The 20,936-nt window shown below is 33.8% G+C and overlaps 1 protein-coding gene across 3 annotated transcripts in view; it reads left to right on the top strand.

Moving 5' to 3' along the window:
* Positions 1–851: 851 nt before the first annotated feature.
* The window catches only part of LOC143225354 (CD151 antigen-like), a 29,057-nt gene continuing 8,972 nt past the window's right edge, over positions 852–20,936 (top strand). For 2 of the 3 annotated variants that reach the window (XM_076454609.1, XM_076454608.1), the window contains exons 1-6: positions 859–1,149; positions 12,838–12,941; positions 13,310–13,519; positions 16,476–16,550; positions 18,218–18,316; positions 19,301–19,510. In XM_076454609.1, the coding sequence (XP_076310724.1) occupies positions 12,876–12,941; positions 13,310–13,519; positions 16,476–16,550; positions 18,218–18,316; positions 19,301–19,510 (660 nt within the window). In that variant the 5' untranslated portion in view covers positions 859–1,149; positions 12,838–12,875. Of the gene's footprint in view, positions 1,150–12,837; positions 12,942–13,309; positions 13,520–16,475; positions 16,551–18,217; positions 18,317–19,300; positions 19,511–20,936 lie in introns of all 3 variants that reach the window. The other variant, XM_076454607.1, reaches the window with a different exon arrangement.

The following is a 20,936-nucleotide window of genomic DNA, read 5'->3' as shown; positions in this document are numbered from 1 at the left end:
AACCTAATTCCAATATGAAACATTTATTTGAAAAATATAGATTTTTTTACCATGTGAACTTAAGCCTACTCCAAAAGTAACTACATGATGTAGATATCTAGCTGTCAGTATTTTAACTCTTTTAAACCAAGGCAAAACGCTATAACTGGACATTAAACATGCATTAACACACAGATAGAAAAGATTGTAACATATGAAAACAGTTACAACAAAAAAATGTGAAATTGGTACATTTTTTTATTTAGATCTGACGTAGCTATTTGAAAACGCACACAGTTTACTGGTTTACTAAGTAGTTACGTTTTATACCGCTATAGAACTGCTTTCAATTATCAGTTTCACTCTTACAACATTGGCCAGCATTTAATAAATATCTTTTCTTTTGTCAGTATAGCAGACGACGTTGTGAGGACACGTGGATTTTAATGTTTTTATTGGAATGTAGATTTTGTAATAACTAGACTACATTAAACTTGCACACGTTATACTTGCTAAGGCATGTATAACTTCTCAATGTTTCAACTTATACGGCGTATTATCATGTGAAGATAATTATATATGCGTTATTACGTAAGGCTAAGAACTTTTGTGTGAATAACTTATTTTGATTTGTTTTTCTATCTTGTAGGAGATAAATATATTACAATAAGGTAAAAAATAATAATTTTTGGACGGACATTCTGATCAGTTTAGCTAACACGGGTGGTGACAATAAAAATACACGCTTGTAGTTAGAACAAAATAAACAAGACAAGTTTCAAAGTGAAGCACATATTCGTTTTCATTTTTTCACGCGGATTTCTGTTACAAATCTTGTAGTCGCTAAGAATAGCAGTATTTACTCTCTAGTCATTCCGGTTTTCAGTTTTGTGACCTACATAAAACAGGGTAGTTCGGGTGTTGTCGCCTGAATCACAGCTGGTGTATCAGAAATCTAACAGCCTACTGTTAATTACGTAGCTCACCTAGGATGTACTTTCCGCTCAGTAAACTTTTAAAACGTTCATCTGACAAAGCCTCCGAGAATACAGTGTAAACGTCTCAATATTAATTCTACGTTACGTTACGAGTTTTCTTTAAGCCACAGTTTCTAGTCACCATAATTTCTCTTCTCGAAACAAAGTTGGTTTAGACTCTCATTTTGATACTGTAAGTATATTTTTTATTAGTTCACAGGTAATAAGTTAGCGTAGCGTGAGATAATATCATAAAGTAGTACGTTAATATTATTTTTTAAATAGTTACTTGTTATATGCTGTAATATAAATATTTATGTTATATACAGTTGAGTGTTGTACAGTGCTGCGACTGTAGTACCTAATTTTCCTTTTTTTTAATATCAAAATTATTTTCATTTAGTTGTCGTACAGAAATACTGCCTGCGTCCACTAAAATCCCGAGTTTTGATTTTTAAATAGCCCTGAATTTGAAACTTTACTTAAGCTTCAGGGTGTGTTGCTTTTGTCCCCACCAATTTGGGGTTAATCAATCCTACCCCACTTAAGCCTGATACGATCTTGTGGTTAGGACGATTGAATCGAAATATAGAGATTACAGGTTTCGATCCCGTTACCGAACATGTTCGCCCTTTCAACTATGAGGCGTTATGATACTACGGACAATCTCACTTTTCATTGGTAAAAAAGTAGTCTCAGAGTTGGTGGTAGGTGATATTGACTAGTTACTTTAATTCTAATCTATCACTTATAAATTAGGGCCAGCTAGCGCAAATATCGAGTACCTGTTTGTTTGTTTTTGAATTTCGCACAAAGCTATCTGTGCTAGCCGTCCCTAATTTAGCAGTGTAAGACTAGAGGGAAGGCAGCTAGTTATCAACCCCCACCGCCAACTCTTGGGCTACTCTTTTACCAACGAATAATGGGATTGACCGCCCCCACGGCTGGGAGGGCGAGCATGTTTTGGCGCGACTCGGGCGCGAACCTGCGACCCTCAGATTAAGAAGCGCACGCCTTAACGCGCTAGGCCATGCCAGGCCATCGACTACCTTACTACGAAGTTCAATAAACAAACTCTAATGATCCCTTAACTCTTCACTATACATTTCATAAGCCTAAATGGATATATTACATGCTGCCGAAGTTAGTTTATACTTTAGTCGTTACTGATATCTCTCATAAGTGTATTGTATAGAATTTAATTTAAACTAGGAATTATGTGAAATGCGAGAACAGTGCTTTGCTAAACTGAGATAATGCATTAATTCGAGAAAGACTATGTAACTTGTGTTTCTAAATTGTAATGTTAATCCACACGTACGACCCGGCATAGCTAGGTGTTTAAGGCGTTCGACTCGTAATCTGAGGGTCGCGGGTTCCAATCCCCGTCTATGCTCGCCCTTTCAGCCGTGGGGGCGTTATAATGTGACGGTCAATCCCACTATTCGTTGGTAAAAGAGTAGCCCAAGTGTTGGCGGTGGGTGGTGATGACCAGCTGCCTTCCCTCTAGTCTTACACTGCTAAATTAGGGATGGCTAGCGCAGATAACCCTCGTGCAGCTTTGCGCTAAATTCCAAAACAAATAATTCACAGGAGACAGAAAAATTGTTCAGAATAAGTCAGAACGAAGAAGTGGTTAGATAAGTTTATTTTTTAAGTATCTGTATAGTTAACATTTTTGAACATTTTAAGGAGTAAGTGCTTTTTGTTTGTTTTTTTGTCTCATTCACCTCAGTGATTTATATGCCAATAATAAATTGAAAGTAGGCATAATTTCAATCGTAGATGATTTTTAATTACATATTTTATATTGAAAAAAAGATAAGTTCAACAGTTTATTATATTGAGAACTTTTATAGCGGTAAGTCTACGGATTTACAACGCTAAAATCAGAGGTTCGATTCCTTTCGGTGGGCTCAGCAGATAGCCCGATGTAGCTTTGCTATAAGAAAAAAACACACACACACACACACACACACACACGCACACACATTGAGAACTTTTAAGTCCATTACAGTTTGGTTATCGATATCAGTATTTTTCAAGATAAAATTAATTTTTAATTTTCGCCATAAATTTGTTAGTGTATTGTCAGATCTATAATAATTTATTCAAAAGCAAAAAGTATGTTACATGTTACCTAATAATTGAGCATTAATTTAACTGTACCGAAAGACAATGATGAAACAAAAATATACCACTAGGGTATGCTTATAAGAAATTATTTCATGCTACTTTTACGTTATAAGTGCTTTTTTATACGTTGCTTCTGGCAAACTTTTACTTTTTTAGATAACAATGACCAGTTGTTTTATGTACTGTATAGTTAGATGTTTATTTTATCTCTAAGCGAACTTCTTTAAGTAGCTCAAAATATTAACTTTTAGACAATGTTATGGTAATTTAGGTTTCATTATTCCTGCGTGTAGGATTTGAAATAGAGACCACTCGCACACTATTGGAACGAGTGATCTACTCATTGAGTTGTAGGGTTAACATGAAATCAACTATTAGAAAGGCACTTTTTTACAACCCAAACTACAACAAAGGAAAAACATTAAATAAAAGGTTTAACAATTGCCAAGTTTTTTATATTGGTATTTAATGAAAGATGACGTTTCCAACTAGCGCTCTTTGTCAGATCTTAGTTTATTTATAACAAAGGCACATGTGCAGAACTCAAAGACCTTGCGTGAGCAGTATTTGGAATGATGAACGTGAAAATTCTAAGCAAAATTACATCTATTAAATAAAAATAACAAGTCATGAAAAGATAAGTATATAATAATTACAATTTAAACAAAATAGCAATTAAAATGTAAACAAAAATGGAATAATAGAAATTTACGGGAGAGAGAAGCATTAATTTAAACCTGATAGTTGTCGGGTTCCCATATTTGTACATGTTTGTTGAAGTATTAATAATGATAATCATTTAGTAGATATTTAATAGATCAGCATGTTAAGAGCTTGTTAAAATTGTTACAAAGGTCTGATGTTGGCCCGTAGGCAAAATTACAAATTTATTTATTGATAATATTATGTACGATAAGTTTAGCCTTAACTAAAGCAAGAAACGTACACAATTTTCAGTGTTAATTTATCTTTTTATCGAATATAGATGGTACTTAATAAAGGCTTAACTGAGATTAGGCCTGCGATAGTGGAATTAAAAGATTCGGTGTCTGATATTAGAATTATTTTATATTCTTCTAGAAATTCTAGAAATGTTTGAAAATAAGTAATGTCGCACACAATAAAGATAACAGTTTTACAGTAGATATCTTGAGGGTCTGTGCTTGCTATCTGGTTTTATTTTAACTCACTGAGACATTTATGGAGGCCGGGCGTAGCCAGGTGTTTAAGGCGCTTGACTCGTAATATGAGGGTCGCGGGTTCCAATCCCCGTTACATTAAACATGCTCGCCCTTTCAGCCGTGGGTGTGTTATAATGTTACGATCAATCCCACTATTCGTTGGTAAGAGAGTAACACAAGAGTTGAGGTGGGTGGTGATGACTAGCTGCCTTCCCTCTAGTCTTACACTTCTAAATTAGGGACCGCTAGCGCAGATAATCCTCGCGTAGTTTTGCGCGAAATTAAAAAACAAACAAACAATTGTGTTTGTCTCAAATAATTATTGTTCACGTTAACTTTGAAGTTGGGTTTATTCATTTATTACGACTTTAGAAGTCGGAGAGTATAGAATTATTCGGTACTAAATTTATTGTCGAATCTCCTCTAATAAAGCACACCTGTATTCTTCCGTCTGAAAAGAACTACTCTCACATAGAAGTTTGTCCCTGGGGGTCAGCGATAAATTTAAGGAATTACAATGCTAAAGTTCAGGGTTCAGTCTTCCACAATGGACACAATGAAGGTTTTAGAGTTTTGCGCTAGTAAAATACTCACAATGCACTTGAAACTACCACAGAAATACATTTTGTAATTTTATTAATATTGCTTACATTTATGAATTTGTCAAATGTAGGCGACTGTTGTTCGGGAAATAGTGAAATTTTTTCAGTTAAAGGTGATGATTCTGTTTCTCCTTTCACGTATTTCTTTTCGGAAAATTTGGAACACTCATGTAAAGTACTCTAACTTCTATACAGCAAAATTCATATAAACAAATACGTTAATGAAATAAGTACATTTTCTTTCTTTCTGAGTGTATCTAATCAAAAACGAAGTCAAACAAATTTTTATCATCATTAATTATGATAAAGCCTCGTTAATATTATTCATACAAGTAAAGTATATCAGGTGAGCGCTTTATCCAAATCTGTAAAGTATGATAACTCACTTAGACCTATTGAATTTTATGTTTTATAGCAGTTGGTGAAATCATAATCTATATACTGTATAGTGAGCGATCCAGTAGAACAAAGGTTAGTGTAAAGGTTTATGATGCTGAAAACTATATTTTGATACCCGTGGTGAGCACAACAAAGCTAGCCCGTTGTGTAACTTTGCGCTTAATAATAAAGAAACTTACTGTTTATACACGGATAAAAAGTGCTTTGTCTTAACTTAAATTGTTATATTTTCTATAAAAAACAAAACTAACACTAAACAGAAAAAAATTACTTGTTGGAATATTGTATCAGGGACGGCCATAACCTCCCCACGGTGAGAGGGCTGACGTGGAAGAGAGACATCTTGTGGGCACACACTGTAGTCGAAAAGGAAACAATTTTAAAAGTTAGTTCCTTTCGTCTGATACGAGGGAGGCTAAAACACATTTTTAGAGTAACGTGAACCCCACCAGGCTTTCCTTACTGTCGTCATTGTTTTAATTATTCAAAAAGCGTTTATTTCTTATTTGGTAAATTTAGTGAATCAAAGCTCAGCGACTGTAAAGCAGTATCCTGCTGTATTTATTTCATCTAAGGATAATCTATGTTGTCCTTCCCTTCTCTAGAGATCTGTAAATTATGGGTGTGTTTTCTTATAGCAAAGCCACATTGGGCTATCTGCCGAGCCCACCGAGGGGAATCGAACCCCTGATTTTAGCATTGTAATTCCGTAGACATACCGCTGTACTAGCGGGGAGGGGCTGCAGATTGTGGCTGAATTTGAAGGGTTATCGCTTGAACAAATTATTAGGCCAACACGGTGTTACAGTCTCTCAGCCGGATGAAATTGGCTAATAGCCAGACAGCGGTTACTCACTTAAGAAAATACTAGTCCATACATGTAAAGATATGATAAATCCTGCTTGGTTTTTTTTTTTTTTGTTTAACGATCTTTCAAAAATCTTATCCTGAAAGGTGACTGGGTCAGTGAGTTATAAAAACTAATCCATTTAACGACGAGTTTTGGAACTACATTGACCTGGGATTTTAAAGCATTGTACTTTTATCACATGCAAGTCAGTGTTAACGGTCTTGTTTGACGTAAGTTATACAAAATACACGGGCTTAACGCGTTCTAATAATTACTTTGCTGAATTTTTAACTTTAGCTGTTTTATCGTGGTATTGCCCACACTAGTGCTACATGTACCCTGGATGTGTCTGTTTGTTTTGTTGAGTTTTGAGCTACCTGTATCTAATTTTGAAGTGAGAAACTAGATTAATGATCCTCGTGGGTGGGTCGTTATGGGCCGCCACGGGCCGAGACAGTTGTCACTGATCTAAACTAATCAATCGTCCACTCCACTTGGGCATTTACCATTGTACCAAATAACTAAATTTACCCTAAACATAAAACACATGTTATGGAAGGGACAGAATGAAGGTTATCGTTAAATAATTGTTTCATCTCTGACTCTTCTTTGACTTCTGGTTTATAATTCTGCTTGCTCACGTGAATGTCGTTGGTCTCTTAAAGACAAAAACTGACTTTTATAATCCACATGTTTACGCAATTTTCTTAGTGAATATAATAATTTACCACAGCTAAATGTGACCCAATTCTCAAAAATATGCATGATGGGCCTAGAATGTTTTTATCTAAACATACTACAAGACTCGCATACAACTATCATGTAACATTACATATGTTTAATATATCTTTAAAGAGTAAAGCCATATAACAGTAGAAGCACGATATCTGTTATCCAACAACTTTGTTTGTTGTTGTTTGTCGATCGACAAATAAATAGAAATTTATTTTATAGTTTTAGAACAAAGCCACATTGGACTAGCTATCCGCTGTGTCTATCACGTGGAATCGAATTCTAGATTTCAGCATTACAAAATCGTAAATTAACCGCTGTTCCACCAGGTAGACTAAATACAAATTAGGAGCTAGCGATTTTGTTTCTTACTTCCTTGTGGCTTCATTACTGACATATCATATGTGACAAACAAAAGTGCCCGTTCGCAGTGAAAGACAATCTTAAGCTAATCTATTAATTTAAATTATTTCATGGAATTTAAAAAGTTTAAAAGTTAACTGTGTTACCCTCTCGGCTTCATTCAGAGCTAAAGCTCTGACCTACGTATGTGTTCACCACAAAAAGTATTTGTTGAGTATTCCAGTCATACTAAGAGCCATTCAACAATAACATACAGTAAACGTAATTTTTTATTAAGTTACGTCACATTTTTGTGAACTATAGTGTGATTAGTTCCTAGCAATTTAGTGTAGAATATCCTGCTTGCATCAACATTATTGGTGCCTGTTCTACTGTCATTTCAATAGTGAATGTTGAGGTTTGTATGCGTGCACAGCTTTTGGAACGTATAGACCTTTACCATGGTTTGCAACATATATAAGATATCCACAATGATTAAATTTGTTCTAAGGCTCGGCATGGCCAAGCGTGTTAAGGCGTGCGACTCGTAATCTGAGGGTCGATGGTTCGCATCCCCGTCGCGCCAAACATGCTCGCCCCTTTCAGCCGTGGGGGCGTTATAATGTGACGGTCAATCCCACTATTCGTTGGTAAAAGAGTAGCCCAAGAGTTGGCGGTGAGTGGTGATGACTAGTTGTCTTCCCTCTAGTCTTACACTGCTAAATTAGGGACGGCTAGCACAGATAGTCCTCGAGTAACTTTGTGCGAATTTCATAAACAAACAAACAAATAAACTTGTCCTAATAAAATACATTTATAATATAGGAAATGTTATATTTTAATTTTGTCTATTTCTTAACAGCTGAAACTAGCTTCCTTTCTAAACATATGTTAAAAGAGTTCAGTTTACGTTATTTTGAACTACAAATCCATTAAATGCGATGATCTGGCATGGCCTGGTGGTTAGGGTGTTCGAATCGTAATCTGTGGGTCACAGGCCCGAATCCCCTCATCGAACATGCACGCCTTTTTAGCTTTAGGGGCGTTATAATGTGTGTGTCAATCCCACTTTTCATTGGTGAAAGAGTATTCCATGAATTGGCGGTTGGTGATGTTGATTACCTGCCTCACCTCTAGTCTATCCTTTCAAAATAAGGGACGGTTTGCACAGACAGTCGTCGAGCAGCTTTACGCGAAATTCGACAAATACGCAAACAAACATAATTTGTGCATTTCAAATATTGTACAAAAACTGCAAGTACAACTTTGCGTTAGGGAAAACAACACTAATCCTAACGTAAAAATAAGGAAGGTAATTATTGAATATCTAAAACACATTGCACGTATGGAGAAGAAAAATTAATGTCGTTAAGTTACACATAAAAAGCTTTAGTGATATTTATAAACGTAATTTACTAAATTTATGCGCAACCAAGAAAAAACAAAACCCAACAACACCATGAGGGGAGTGTTAAGGAAAGTGTGTATTCATTACGTACTGTTACACAGATTATACTTCCCCTAGACTTCAATATGTATAGGTTATATACGTCATTATAGGGAAAATAAATTTAATTTATTTAAACAGTTCTATTCTGTTTTGATCAACTGTGTTTGTAGAGACAAGCTGATTCACATATCTAGAACTCTGATAATTTCAGTTGACAAATGACCCAAATTCACTCTTCACGCCTAAACGAGTAAGTGAAATACCTACCACTGTTTTCACATTGAAGTTTTCCTATTCCATATGTACTTTCTTTGTTACCTTTTATCACCCATATCGTCCTCTTGTGGCTCAGCGGTAAGTTCATTGTGCAGTTTTGTGTTTGAATACAAAGAGACAAACGAGCGCAACCTTACATAAAAGAGTAATACAATTAATTGTAACGTTAATAATAATTTACTGAACGTTTCATTAGTAAAATGGATACAACAACACATTGAATTACTAAATTATAAAAATGTTTACGTTTGACTGAAATAAGTTGAACCATAAAAGAGATTAAAGCGAGATATTCGTGCGTGTTTGTAAACTTAAGTGTAGTCATAGATCTGTTTAAACATTTTCCAGTCGGCTTCGCTCGTTTATCTTGTACTGTACTAATAAGGAAAATACTACTTATAAGAGGTTTTTTCAATGTAATACTATATAAAGGATCTTCTGGTGGAAGCGTGATGAGTCTATGGACTTACAAGGCACAAATCAGAGATTCGAGTTCCGTGGTGGACGCAGCAGATAGCTCAATGTGGTATTGTTCTAAAACAAATAAGCACCTCCAGTGGCACAGCGGTATGTCTGCGGATTTCTACTGCTAGAATCTGGGTTTTGATACCTGTGGTGAACATAGCACAGATAGCTTATTGTGTAGCTTGATGCTTAATAAACAAGCTACACTTGAAACAAAAACATTTTTTAAAAATAAAGAATTGATTTAATTTTATTAACTTTATTATTATTATTAGGTGAACTGTAATAAAATATTGCTATTTATGTCTGTAAATGTTACAAAACAACAAAAGTTCTAAAGTACTTTAGGCCTTATTTCAAATCTTCCGAGACCCCACTAGAACCACAACCCATTGTTTGTTGATATGTGACAGCTACAAATCTGATTGAAAGTCACTGAAATACAGACAGAGAAATGTGTTATCTTGTCATATAAAACCCCTTATTTCACCGTTATTAACACAACAGTAATCACGCTACCTGTATATCAAAGGTTATTAGAAATAGTTTGCACTAAGTGTCATAAAACTGATTCTTCGATAAATATCTACAGTGCTTGTAGTTTATTATTGTATTTTTTTTCTATACTGGATTAAACATGTAACTACAATAACAATGCAATGAGTGCGTAGCATATTTCTGTGAAATATCTAATAAACTCACTCCTAGCAAACTGACAGTTTATTTAATCAAAGAAGGTGCCAATAAGTTGTTATAACGACGTTGAAGCTGTAAGATTACTGTCTTTGGAGATTACATCCACAGTTGATTACCGCCGGGATACTGATATAAACGTATCTTTGATAAAACATAATTCCTTTGTAACAGCAAAAGTGTGTTATTCGTTTGAAACAAATTATAAAAATAACTTGAGAGAAAATACAGAATATTTTAAAAGCAGTTGAATATTTGTTATAAACAAAACTTAACTATAAATTTTTGTCTACAGTTCTCTCAATGTGTCCATTGTGACTCAAACTCAAAGGCATGTAAAAATAGAATTAAAATTGTTTTTTCCCTTTATATTTTTATTTCCTACAAGTCAATCACTGCCCAATAAGTATTTTGTTGAGTACCAGAATCCATTAGTTGGGCTGAACGATAAGAGACATTAGATTATATGAAATTATTTATATAGACTACCTAAAGTATCGTTCGCTGCATGGAAGTTATGTAAGCTGACGATTAATGAAAGGTTATCTTAAGACATGAAAAGTTGATTCCCTTATATGTAACTGTAAAAACGCTCATAAAAACCCAATGGCAAAATGTGAAACCTTACGTATCTCCGCATAGATCTACCAAACCTTTGTGTCAACTTTGGTGAAGATCCATCCACAGGAGGTGAGGCGGTGGTAAAAAAACGTCCATAAAAACCGTAAATCGCAAAACAGAAAATTTGTAACTGCCCACTTAAGGATCTGTTGAACCTACACAATAATTTTGATGAAGCTAACATCCACACATGTAAAGTAGTTACATACAAGAGGCAGTACTGTTTTATTTATATAAATACAACACAGTACTATTATATTTATATAGCCACAACATATAATACTGTTACATTTATATAGATACAACATACAATAGACAGCACTGTTATATTTATATAAATACAACATAAGACAGACGGTACTGTTGTATTTATATAGATATAACATATAACAGACAATACTGTTATATTTAATTTATATGCATTTTAAAAGTTGCGATTTAAATTCCGGTTTATACCTAGAGTTGCTACTGTGTCTTAAAAAACGATAACATTGCATGAAAATAACTCGTTTTTAGAATATAACTTTATAGCAAGGTAGATGTATATTCATTTTTATTTAAACAAATTTTCAAAGAAATCGTAAATTTCGTTACTACAGGTGGCCAATCAAAAACAACGTTAGGTTTACAGAGAATAAACACTAAGCATGGTAGCTTTCTTCTTATGGTAAGATACATGCGTTATTATTTAGCTTTCAAACTATAGCCACAGATAATTAGGGGTTAATTAGGAAACGTATTGTAGAGCTGAGTTTTGTCATTGAATGGATTTGGAGAGGTAGATATTGAACACAATGTAAACAAATGAAAGTCTTTATATATATATATGATACTTACAGTCCCGGCATCGCTAGGTGGTTAAGGTACTGGTATCATAATCCGAGGGTCGCGGGTTCGAATCAGCCGTGGGGATGGTATGAAGTCACGGTCAAAGAGTAGCCCAAGAGTTGGAGGTGCTAAATTAGGGACGGCTAGCTCAGACAGCCCTTGAGTAGCTTTGCGCGAAACTCAAAACAAGCTGTACTTGTAATTTTTTTTAATAAAGGCTTTATATTGTTGTATTACGTATAAAAATATTTATGAATTATGAATAATGTTATTTCTTATGCATAAGATTTGTGTTATACAAGTTTCAGCACTTGGATATTAAAAGCGAAAGCGAGATTTGTGACTACTAAAAGCTCGTCCTATGTGTCAGCATTAATTTTACAGACTTTCAGCTCTAAAATCCGAGGCTAAATCCTCGCGGATGCAAATTAGCCTATTGCGTTGAAAAACAGTTGTACAAATTCGTCTGCGTTGTAAATAATATGGTGGAGAGAATTTTTATTGTACTATCAAGAACTGCTCAGTGAGTTAAGTGTTTATCATTTGAATTTTCAGAAAGAGTGGAAACCATTTGGATTAGCTGCTATTTTCAGAGTTGTTAATAAAAAATAATGCATTAAGTTTGTTATTAAACGAGAGCTGCATAATGTACTATCTGTGATCTGCTCCTGCGGGTATCGAAACCTGAATTTAGTATTGCATACACGTTAATGATGACCAAGGCCTACCCAGGTAGGTGAAGAAAGATAGTTCCTGCTCACTGCTCAAGGGACAAACCTTCTTGAACGTATGTTGTGGACAAACAAACAACCTCTTCCAAATAAAATGTCCCTTATAGAAGCGCTCTGTTCTCACCAACTCAAGCATATTATAAAGTATATGTGAACGACTGGGATGCCATCTATGATGATGTCTTTTTCTTACACATCATATATTACTTTGACTAAATATTTGTGTGTCTCTGTGAGCATGTTCGCACGTACCAGTGGTACCTCCCAGAAATAGCATGTTATTAAGACACTGGTTATATGTAATTAATTATAGATAAAATATAGAGTAATTAAGTTCAGATGTTTGCAGTGTATCTCCGTTAAGTAATAATTTAGTTTCTGTAACTTTATTTATAAAGCTTTGTACCTAATTTGGGATATCCTTTCGTTCAGGCTGTGGCAACTGTTCAACAAGTTATTTCTAATACAGTTTAAATAACTAGTTGTAATCTACTTTTTCCAGTTTTCTCATTATTATTTTAACGGAGAATAAAGTTGTTTTAAAGTCTTTTACACTAATTCTTATTTTTAAATAGAAAATCAACTGAGAAACAGTTCAGAAATTTACCACAAGATGACGCTAAGCTGCGGTGCAAAATGCGCCAAGGTGGTCCTGATTGTGTTTAATTTGATATTCTGGGTAAGTTAATGCATATGAAGTGTTCATTTAATTTTAGATAATGTCTATGGCGCTAGGTCCTTTCGCAAGTTCGTTTGTTTATTCCGATTTGTAAAAATGATGTATTATTTTTGCATCGTTTATGCTTGCTTTTAAATTTACGATAATTTGTTTAACAAGTCAATTAGAAATACATTCACCAGATAACAATAAAAACACTATTTCAGCTACCATCTCGCCGTTGCGGCGTCATCAGAACTAGTAGTACAATGACTTTTTTAGTTCTATTAGTCCTAGATCCTCTATTGTGCACAACAACTGTTTAAAAACAACTTATGTTCAGCATTTAATCATCAGAGTGTTAAAAAGTTCTGTTTCTATGATTACAGTTGTCAGGAGCTGCGATCTTGGCCACTGGGATCTATATCCTTATGGAGACAGACAAGGCAACCTTGTTCAAACTTTTCGAAGTGGATGGTAACTACAGCGTCATGCAATATCTCGCCTTTGCACTCATCGGAGTCGGTGGATTGGTTTTTATAGTAGGGTTTTTCGGGTGTTGTGGGGCAGTTAGAGAGAGCAAATGTCTTCTAATAACGGTACCTTTTTATTGCATGTGTTCTAACCTTCTTGCCTATATTAACTATATAATTATAGTCTTCTGACACACACACCTTTTTTTTTCAAGAACAAAATTCAACACTTATGACTAATCCATATAATACGAAGAAGTGATCCAACCAACTAAAACCTGGTTTATAAAAAATGAAATAATATAAAACTATGCTGTTATAGGTAAAGTTCTAGTTTCAGTAATTTGTAATGAAGTATTTACGTTACAAAATGCATAAAGCTATTTAGATTTTATCTTTTTAGTTTAAAGTATAAAGTTATGTTACTATTAAAACAGTGTCTAAATAACCATGAATATACACACATATATATGACATTGAAACAATATACACACACACACACACACACACACACACACATATATACATCTGTTGCTATCAGGACAGTATACATGTAATATAAATACATATATATATATCTTTTAGTATCAGGAGAGTGTACGTGTATGTAACTATGGATATGTATATATATTTTAGTATCAGAACATATCTATTTCACCTGCATAAAATGCGACGTTATACATTATTCAAACATACTTCTTTATTTAAAAGAAAAAATATATTGACTACTGTGTTGAAATCACGAAATTTTTATTCCAGTTAGATAAATTTTTATTTATCTGCTATTATAAAATTATTAGTTACATTGTGACGTTATATATCGTTTTCATATTTTGTTGAGTTGCTTTTTGTGAAAGTTTAAAAATTATCATGACTTATTTTAATGTAATTATTTGTTGGTTATTCTTAATTATTTATTACAAGTTTCACTGAGAGATGTCATCGGTAATGAATTGTCAACACTGCCTAAAAATTGGAAACTTCATAACATATTTTAAAAAGGATTAAGCACACAGCTACACAATGGGCTATCTGTGCTCGGCCCACCACAGGTATGGAAACCCGGTTTCTAGTGTGTAAGTCCGTAGACATATCGCCGTGCCATTGGGGGTCTTAAAAAAAAAGAAGAGGAGACTATTAAAACGAGTGGGTTACGTTATTGGTAAGTTGATAAAACCTTAGGAAATCAAAATTTGAGATTCCATGTCAATTATTTTGAAGGAATCTAGTAATTTTTTAACATCATTCTTTGTTTTGGTTTGTTATTTTTAAATTATTGTCTGAAAATAAGGCTCAGCCAAATCCATGTAATGATAACAAAATACTTTGTTTGTTCCTTGACTACCTTCACTAGGAGAGAGGGGAGGCGCATGGCCAGATGGGTTAAGGCGTTCGATTCGTAATCCGAGGGTCGCGGGTTCCAATCCCCGTCGCACCAAACACGTTCGCTCTTTTAGCCGTGGGGGCACTATTATGTAACGGTCAATCCCACTATTCGTTGGTAAAAGAGTAGCTTAAGAGCTGGCGGTGGGTGGTGATTACTAGCTGCCTTTCGTTTAGTCTTACACTGTAAAATTAGGGACGGCTAGCGCAGATAGCCCTCGTGTAGCTTTGCGCGAAATTCAAAAAACAAACAAACCTTCACTGGTTCGCCTTTGTGACTAGGTTTACGGTTAGTGCTTTAACAGAAATATCTCGTTAATAGTACTACAACCGCTGTAGAAATAAACTTGTAACATTTCACGACTAATCGATCATATAACCGATGTATCATTTTTACTTTCGATATTCGTCGAAACTGGTAGATTTGTGTGATGCCATTTAGACATACGAGGCCGACTTTTATAGACTTACTTGACCTTTTTTTACTTTTTTTTAATATATCAATTTTACCAAGTTATACTTTCTGTCAACAAGTATGGCACGTAGATAACGTGAGACGTAAGTGAGCCTGAAAAATTGATAATATAAAGTAAATTTCGAGATTCGATTTTTCTGTTTTTTCTTTCTTTTAGAGCAAAGCCACATTGGACTATTTGGTGTGTCTGCCGCGGAGAGTCGAAACCCGAATTTTAGTGTTGTAAATCTGTAGACATACCACTGTCTCATCGCAGGACGGATTCGATCTTTACCGAGATATACTCACTGTATAGCTTTGTGCTAATCAAAAATGAAAATAGTGGTGAATGGAACATGTATATGCCAATATCAAAATGCCAGCTTTTTATAGGGTCCAAATTCTTTAAAGTTGATGTCTATGATTTGTTGGCGATAAATTTTAACAATAAACGGACAGCACACAATCAATTTGTTTTAAAATAATGTATATTAAAAACAAGGCAAACGTATATATAAAACTTCGTTACACTATTGTTTACTACAGTTGTATCCAGAACTTTAAACAGTTTCTTTTTCAGAAAAGTCCACACAGGCTTTAGAACCCAACTGACAAAACAGATTATTTCTTATCACCGACTGCATTGTGATAACTTTTCTGTCAAAAGTCCACACAGCCAGCTTTATTCATTTTGTTAAGTACCCAACTGACAAGACGAATTACATTTCTCTACTTTGTTATTACAATACAGTCAACAGTTATTACACTTTAAAAGTCTCCACTATAAACTCTTCATGGCTAAAGTTGCAAACACAGTCTAGATCTGTATCTCTCACTAAATTTACCATATTACACTATTATTAACTTCCTTTACTAATTTACCTTGTTTTCTTTCTGTATCTGCACATATTTATGACATGCGACAGAAAAACATCTAGAAATATATAAACCTCTAGTGACAGCAGTATTAATCATAAAGGGGAATGACGTAGAAGCTTCGACTAAGATGACGTAAACAATATTACAAAAAGCCTAATATAACAAGTAAACTACATACACAACGTACAACTCATACAGTCTTATATAATGAATCAGTTTTTAACGCTTTTTATTAAAACTAAATAATAACTGCGAAACTAAATAGTCTTGTATATACAACATAAAACAAGTTTGTATATTATTGGTTTTTATATTAATAATATAAGATCGAAATAATTATGCTGTTTTTTTATGTTATTATTTCAGTATTTTCTGTTCTTGTTTATTATACTTGGTTGTGAACTTGCAATTGGAATTCTGGCAGTCATTTATCATAACAAAGTAAGTAATATCAATGCGAAACTATTTTGTGAAATTTTGGTGCATTAAAATGTAGTTTATTTTTGAAAGATGAATTATAAAACGTACTTCAACATAATTTAAAAAACAAAAACGACTGGTACCAGTAGTAATTCAGCAAATGATATTGTTGTTTATGTAATTGAACGTAGTAAGTTATAAATAACTGTATAGCAACTTTAAAAATGTAAGTAAACATAATTCAGTCTACATAAAAGTATTAATAACTAAATAGCTACAAAATAAATTTAACTATTGGTACACAGTTGTTTGTAGTTAATTATAAATTGATATATATTTTTGGAAAACGTTCATACATACCAAAACTGTGAAATGGAAACTTTCTTACAACACGATTGGTTGTGATGAGTTTAACACCCCTCTTTTTTTAAACGTGTCCAAACTTAAATCTGCTATTTTCATTTCTTATGACGTTATTTGTTGCATTGTTTTCTAGATAGTAATAAGTTTGATTCAAAACTTTGTGATATCACCTCGTAACGATAGATGTGAACAGTCTCATTAAAGTTAGGTAATATAAAATTACATAATATTGTAAGCCATTAGCGACACCTGCTGAGAAATCGTAAGATCAAGTAGTATGTATCTTCGATATTAAAATTGAAACAGAGATTGGACAATTGATATTTGTGTCTTAGGTTTCAACTTTCACATACCCACCAAACTGGTGGGAAGATACATCAATCGCACCATTCGTTGATACAAGACTAGTATTCCAGCAAAATCTAAATATTCTAATACTCCCACGCCTGAAAGGTTACACGTATTCGAACACTCAATCCTTATATTGAGAGCCGAGCGCTCCAACTACCAATCCATATAAAACCACGTTTTTCTATATGAACTTAACAATAATTGTGTTGTCAATCTGAACATATATTTTTAATTACATATTATAGTGTTAAACACAGATTTTATATCTGTTTTAGAAGAAATTGTGCATTAAAGTATTATTTAGACGTTTGTTTAGGTGTTTACTTTTCAGTATCCATCTTAACGTACAAAAAACAAGATGCATCAAAATATATTTACTCCAATTTATATATAATTATATTGTAGGTTAGCATTCTTGGTGTAGTTTTCTTGTCTCTGTTTTATATGTTTCTTACTCTAGAAAGTTTAGCACCTGGAACCATTCTCAATACATTTATTTGGTATAACCAATTAAATAGTACTTTAACACTTTTATTTTGGCAAAGAAATTTTACATCGCCTTCTACATGTTGTACCTAAAGGCATATAGTTAGGAAGTGTAAGATGTAATTTACATAAGATGATTTCAGGTATACAGTTTGGGACATAAGTTGACCCTGTAGCAGAACTCTGCATTTCGCAGCTGGCCTGCCGGGCTCGAATTCGTATGATATCACAAAATATTCCCCGCACTTTATCGGATTTGTTGGTTGTTAGCGTTTTATGGCGCGAAGCAATTACGCTATCCGCGCCTCGGATTTATTTACACGTTATAGGACTGATTGTCAGACCCTTTGTGCCTTTGTTTTGCTCATTAATTTACATGTAGATATGAGAGCAGATAACCACTGTAGCTGTACAGTGTAATATTGATTTGATAAATATTACTAAACAGCGATATCCAACCTTATAAACAAACATTATATCGTTACTAGGTCATTGACAAAATGAAAACAAATCTGACAGAGAAGTTACAAAATGATTATGGATTCAACAAGGATGTTACTGAGGCTATTGATTTTGCACAAGTGAAGGTGAGTTTATTTTGTCGAACCGCAAACCTTTTAGCAGTTCAGCGATTTTATTGTACACACACACATATATATATATATTTAACATCCTAAGTAAGTTTTTCTAATAATAACGAAAACCATAATACTTTACAGGTATCTCAAGATAATATACAAAATACTAGATGAGTCAGATGAAATCCTAGTTGTCACTTCTTCGTTCGATAAGAAAGTTAAAACTGTATACTTTAGACTAATTAGTGAGAAACAGGTCAATAATGACGATTTATTGTTGTTTTGTTTAACGCAAACTGATGTATATTATGAAATATTTATATCAGTGTAAACAAAATAACGACATATACCTCCAGAGTATATCTCAATATTTCGCCGTTAAAGCTTTCTCAGCAGTTATAGATATCCTACAAATTCCCTACTAATCAGTGAATCAGAGCTTCTTCAGGAGTTATAGATATCCAAAAAGTTCACTACTCCGTGTATCAAAGCTTCCTCAGGAGTTATAGATATCCTACAAGTTCACTAATCCATTTAATTTCAACTGGATTAACGAAATAGTAAGCTGTAATAGTGAAATATTAAGTTGATAAAGACAGGTGTTAGAGATGTAAGTCGTTATTTTATTTACATTAATATAGTTTCGTTGTGGTATTAGACTTAAGACCTTTATACTCTATCAGTCGGAAAAAAACTTTGTGGCCATTAACTTTCATTATCTTTTTAATAATTTGTTTTTATCCATAACCCATGCGTTGAGAAACGGAAAGCAAAGAAACGGTAAACTATTCATTAATTACGTTTATTCTGTTGTTATGTTCACGTCCATCCTTTTCATTTGTTTGAGGTTAATAAAAACACTAGAAGAAGTAGAGATGTATATAAGCTTCTCGATATGTGTCTGTCCCCTTTATACAACTTGTTTATAACCAAGATGTCTAGTTTCCATGACAATATAACATTCATGTTTACAATGTTTTATGTGGCCTTTAGTTCAGATGCTGTGGAATTAATGGAGCAGACGACTATGTAAATAGCAACTGGAAGAAAGATGTTATTTCCAAAGAGAACAATGTTAGCAAAACCTGTTGTCTGTTAGTTAATGACAATAATCCTGAAGCCTACAAAGAACCACATCCTGTTAACGACACCTTCTGTCAGTCTGAAGATTCTTCAACGATCAATATTTACCGTCACCAGTCGGTAAGTGGGCTCTAATTTGTTAATATATCCAGGGGGCGGTGTTACGACATGTAAACTGTTCAATTACACGTAGCCCGAGTAGTTCCAAGGGGAAATTGATCTTGGCTTTACTGATCAGCTGAATACAGAAACTTAACAGAGGGCACAACGGAAAAAAAAAAACAAAAACATTAACAGCTACGAAAAGGTTAAATATATGCACAAAATACGTGTAACTGTGCACCAAATGTAGTCTCCCTGCAGTTATTCAGTGATATATTTATGGATCAGCAAAGCTCAAAGCTGGGGATTAGTTGAACTGGAGGACAAGAGCACAGGTTGTGAAATGTATGGCTTAATTTTAAAACACAACAAACAAATAATTAAATGATACCCGTGTCGGATGAAATAATTAAAGAACTGTTTAAGGTGCACTATGTTGCATGTGTTTAAATAAACTGGTAGATATCTTGAGTGAATATAAGGTTTATTGGAAGTTCGATCAAGACTCATGTTGGTGTTTCAATGCAAGTATAATTTAATACTTACTATAAAACTTCGTTTTCCACCTGATAAATCAGTATAATTGTTTTGCGTATTTACTGTTAAGTTTCGTATATCTTATCTTTCTGTCGACTATTTTTATATTACATATGGTGAACTTGTCCTTTGAACATTGTACATGACGCATATAGTATGGTTGTCAATAAATAGAAAGGTCCTCTAATGAAGGCTGGACAAGATTACCTGAAAGTAAAACCCACCCCTGATTATATCGTATACTTAGGCCTCTAATTTCCTAATAGTTAATCTATGTTTTAACATAAATATATTCATTAACTACAATAGCAGTGTTCTGAATTTTAGTAATTTATTAACAATCTTTCATCTATGTTTTTAAATCAAAGAGAGCAATGGTCCTGACACTGAGCGCTTTAGTACCCCACTTGTGACGTTAATCCAGTTTGACTGAACTTCATTTGTAATAACAACCCTCTGCTTTCTTCCATACAGCCACTCTTTTATTCAACTAGTTAACTTATCTCCCACACCAAGATAAGCCTTACAAACCTATTAAGTAACATCTTTCAAACGCTTTCTGAAAATCCAAATAAACTAAATCTACACCCTTATCGTGATCTACATACATACCAACCTTTATAAAGAGTGTCAATAGATTTGTAAGGCAAGCTTTCCATTTGTGAAATAATGTTGACTGTCCAATACAATTCTAAATGTTGTTAAATGACTTTGCAAATCATCTTTTAACAGACTCTCTATAACTTTTCCTACAACTGATGTAAGACTAATAGGTCTATAATTACCAGGACGGTTTTTATCGCCTCCTTTGAAAAGAAAAGTTACATTAGCTGACTTCCAATTATCTGGTATCATCCCATTCACGAAATGACAACAAATAGTAGAAAGTGACTCACACATTCAATCT

This window comes from Tachypleus tridentatus, chromosome 9 (genome assembly GCF_004210375.1).
Source record: "Tachypleus tridentatus isolate NWPU-2018 chromosome 9, ASM421037v1, whole genome shotgun sequence".
Taxonomy (NCBI): domain Eukaryota; kingdom Metazoa; phylum Arthropoda; class Merostomata; order Xiphosura; family Limulidae; genus Tachypleus; species Tachypleus tridentatus.
This window is presented reverse-complemented; position numbering and strand designations above follow the sequence as displayed.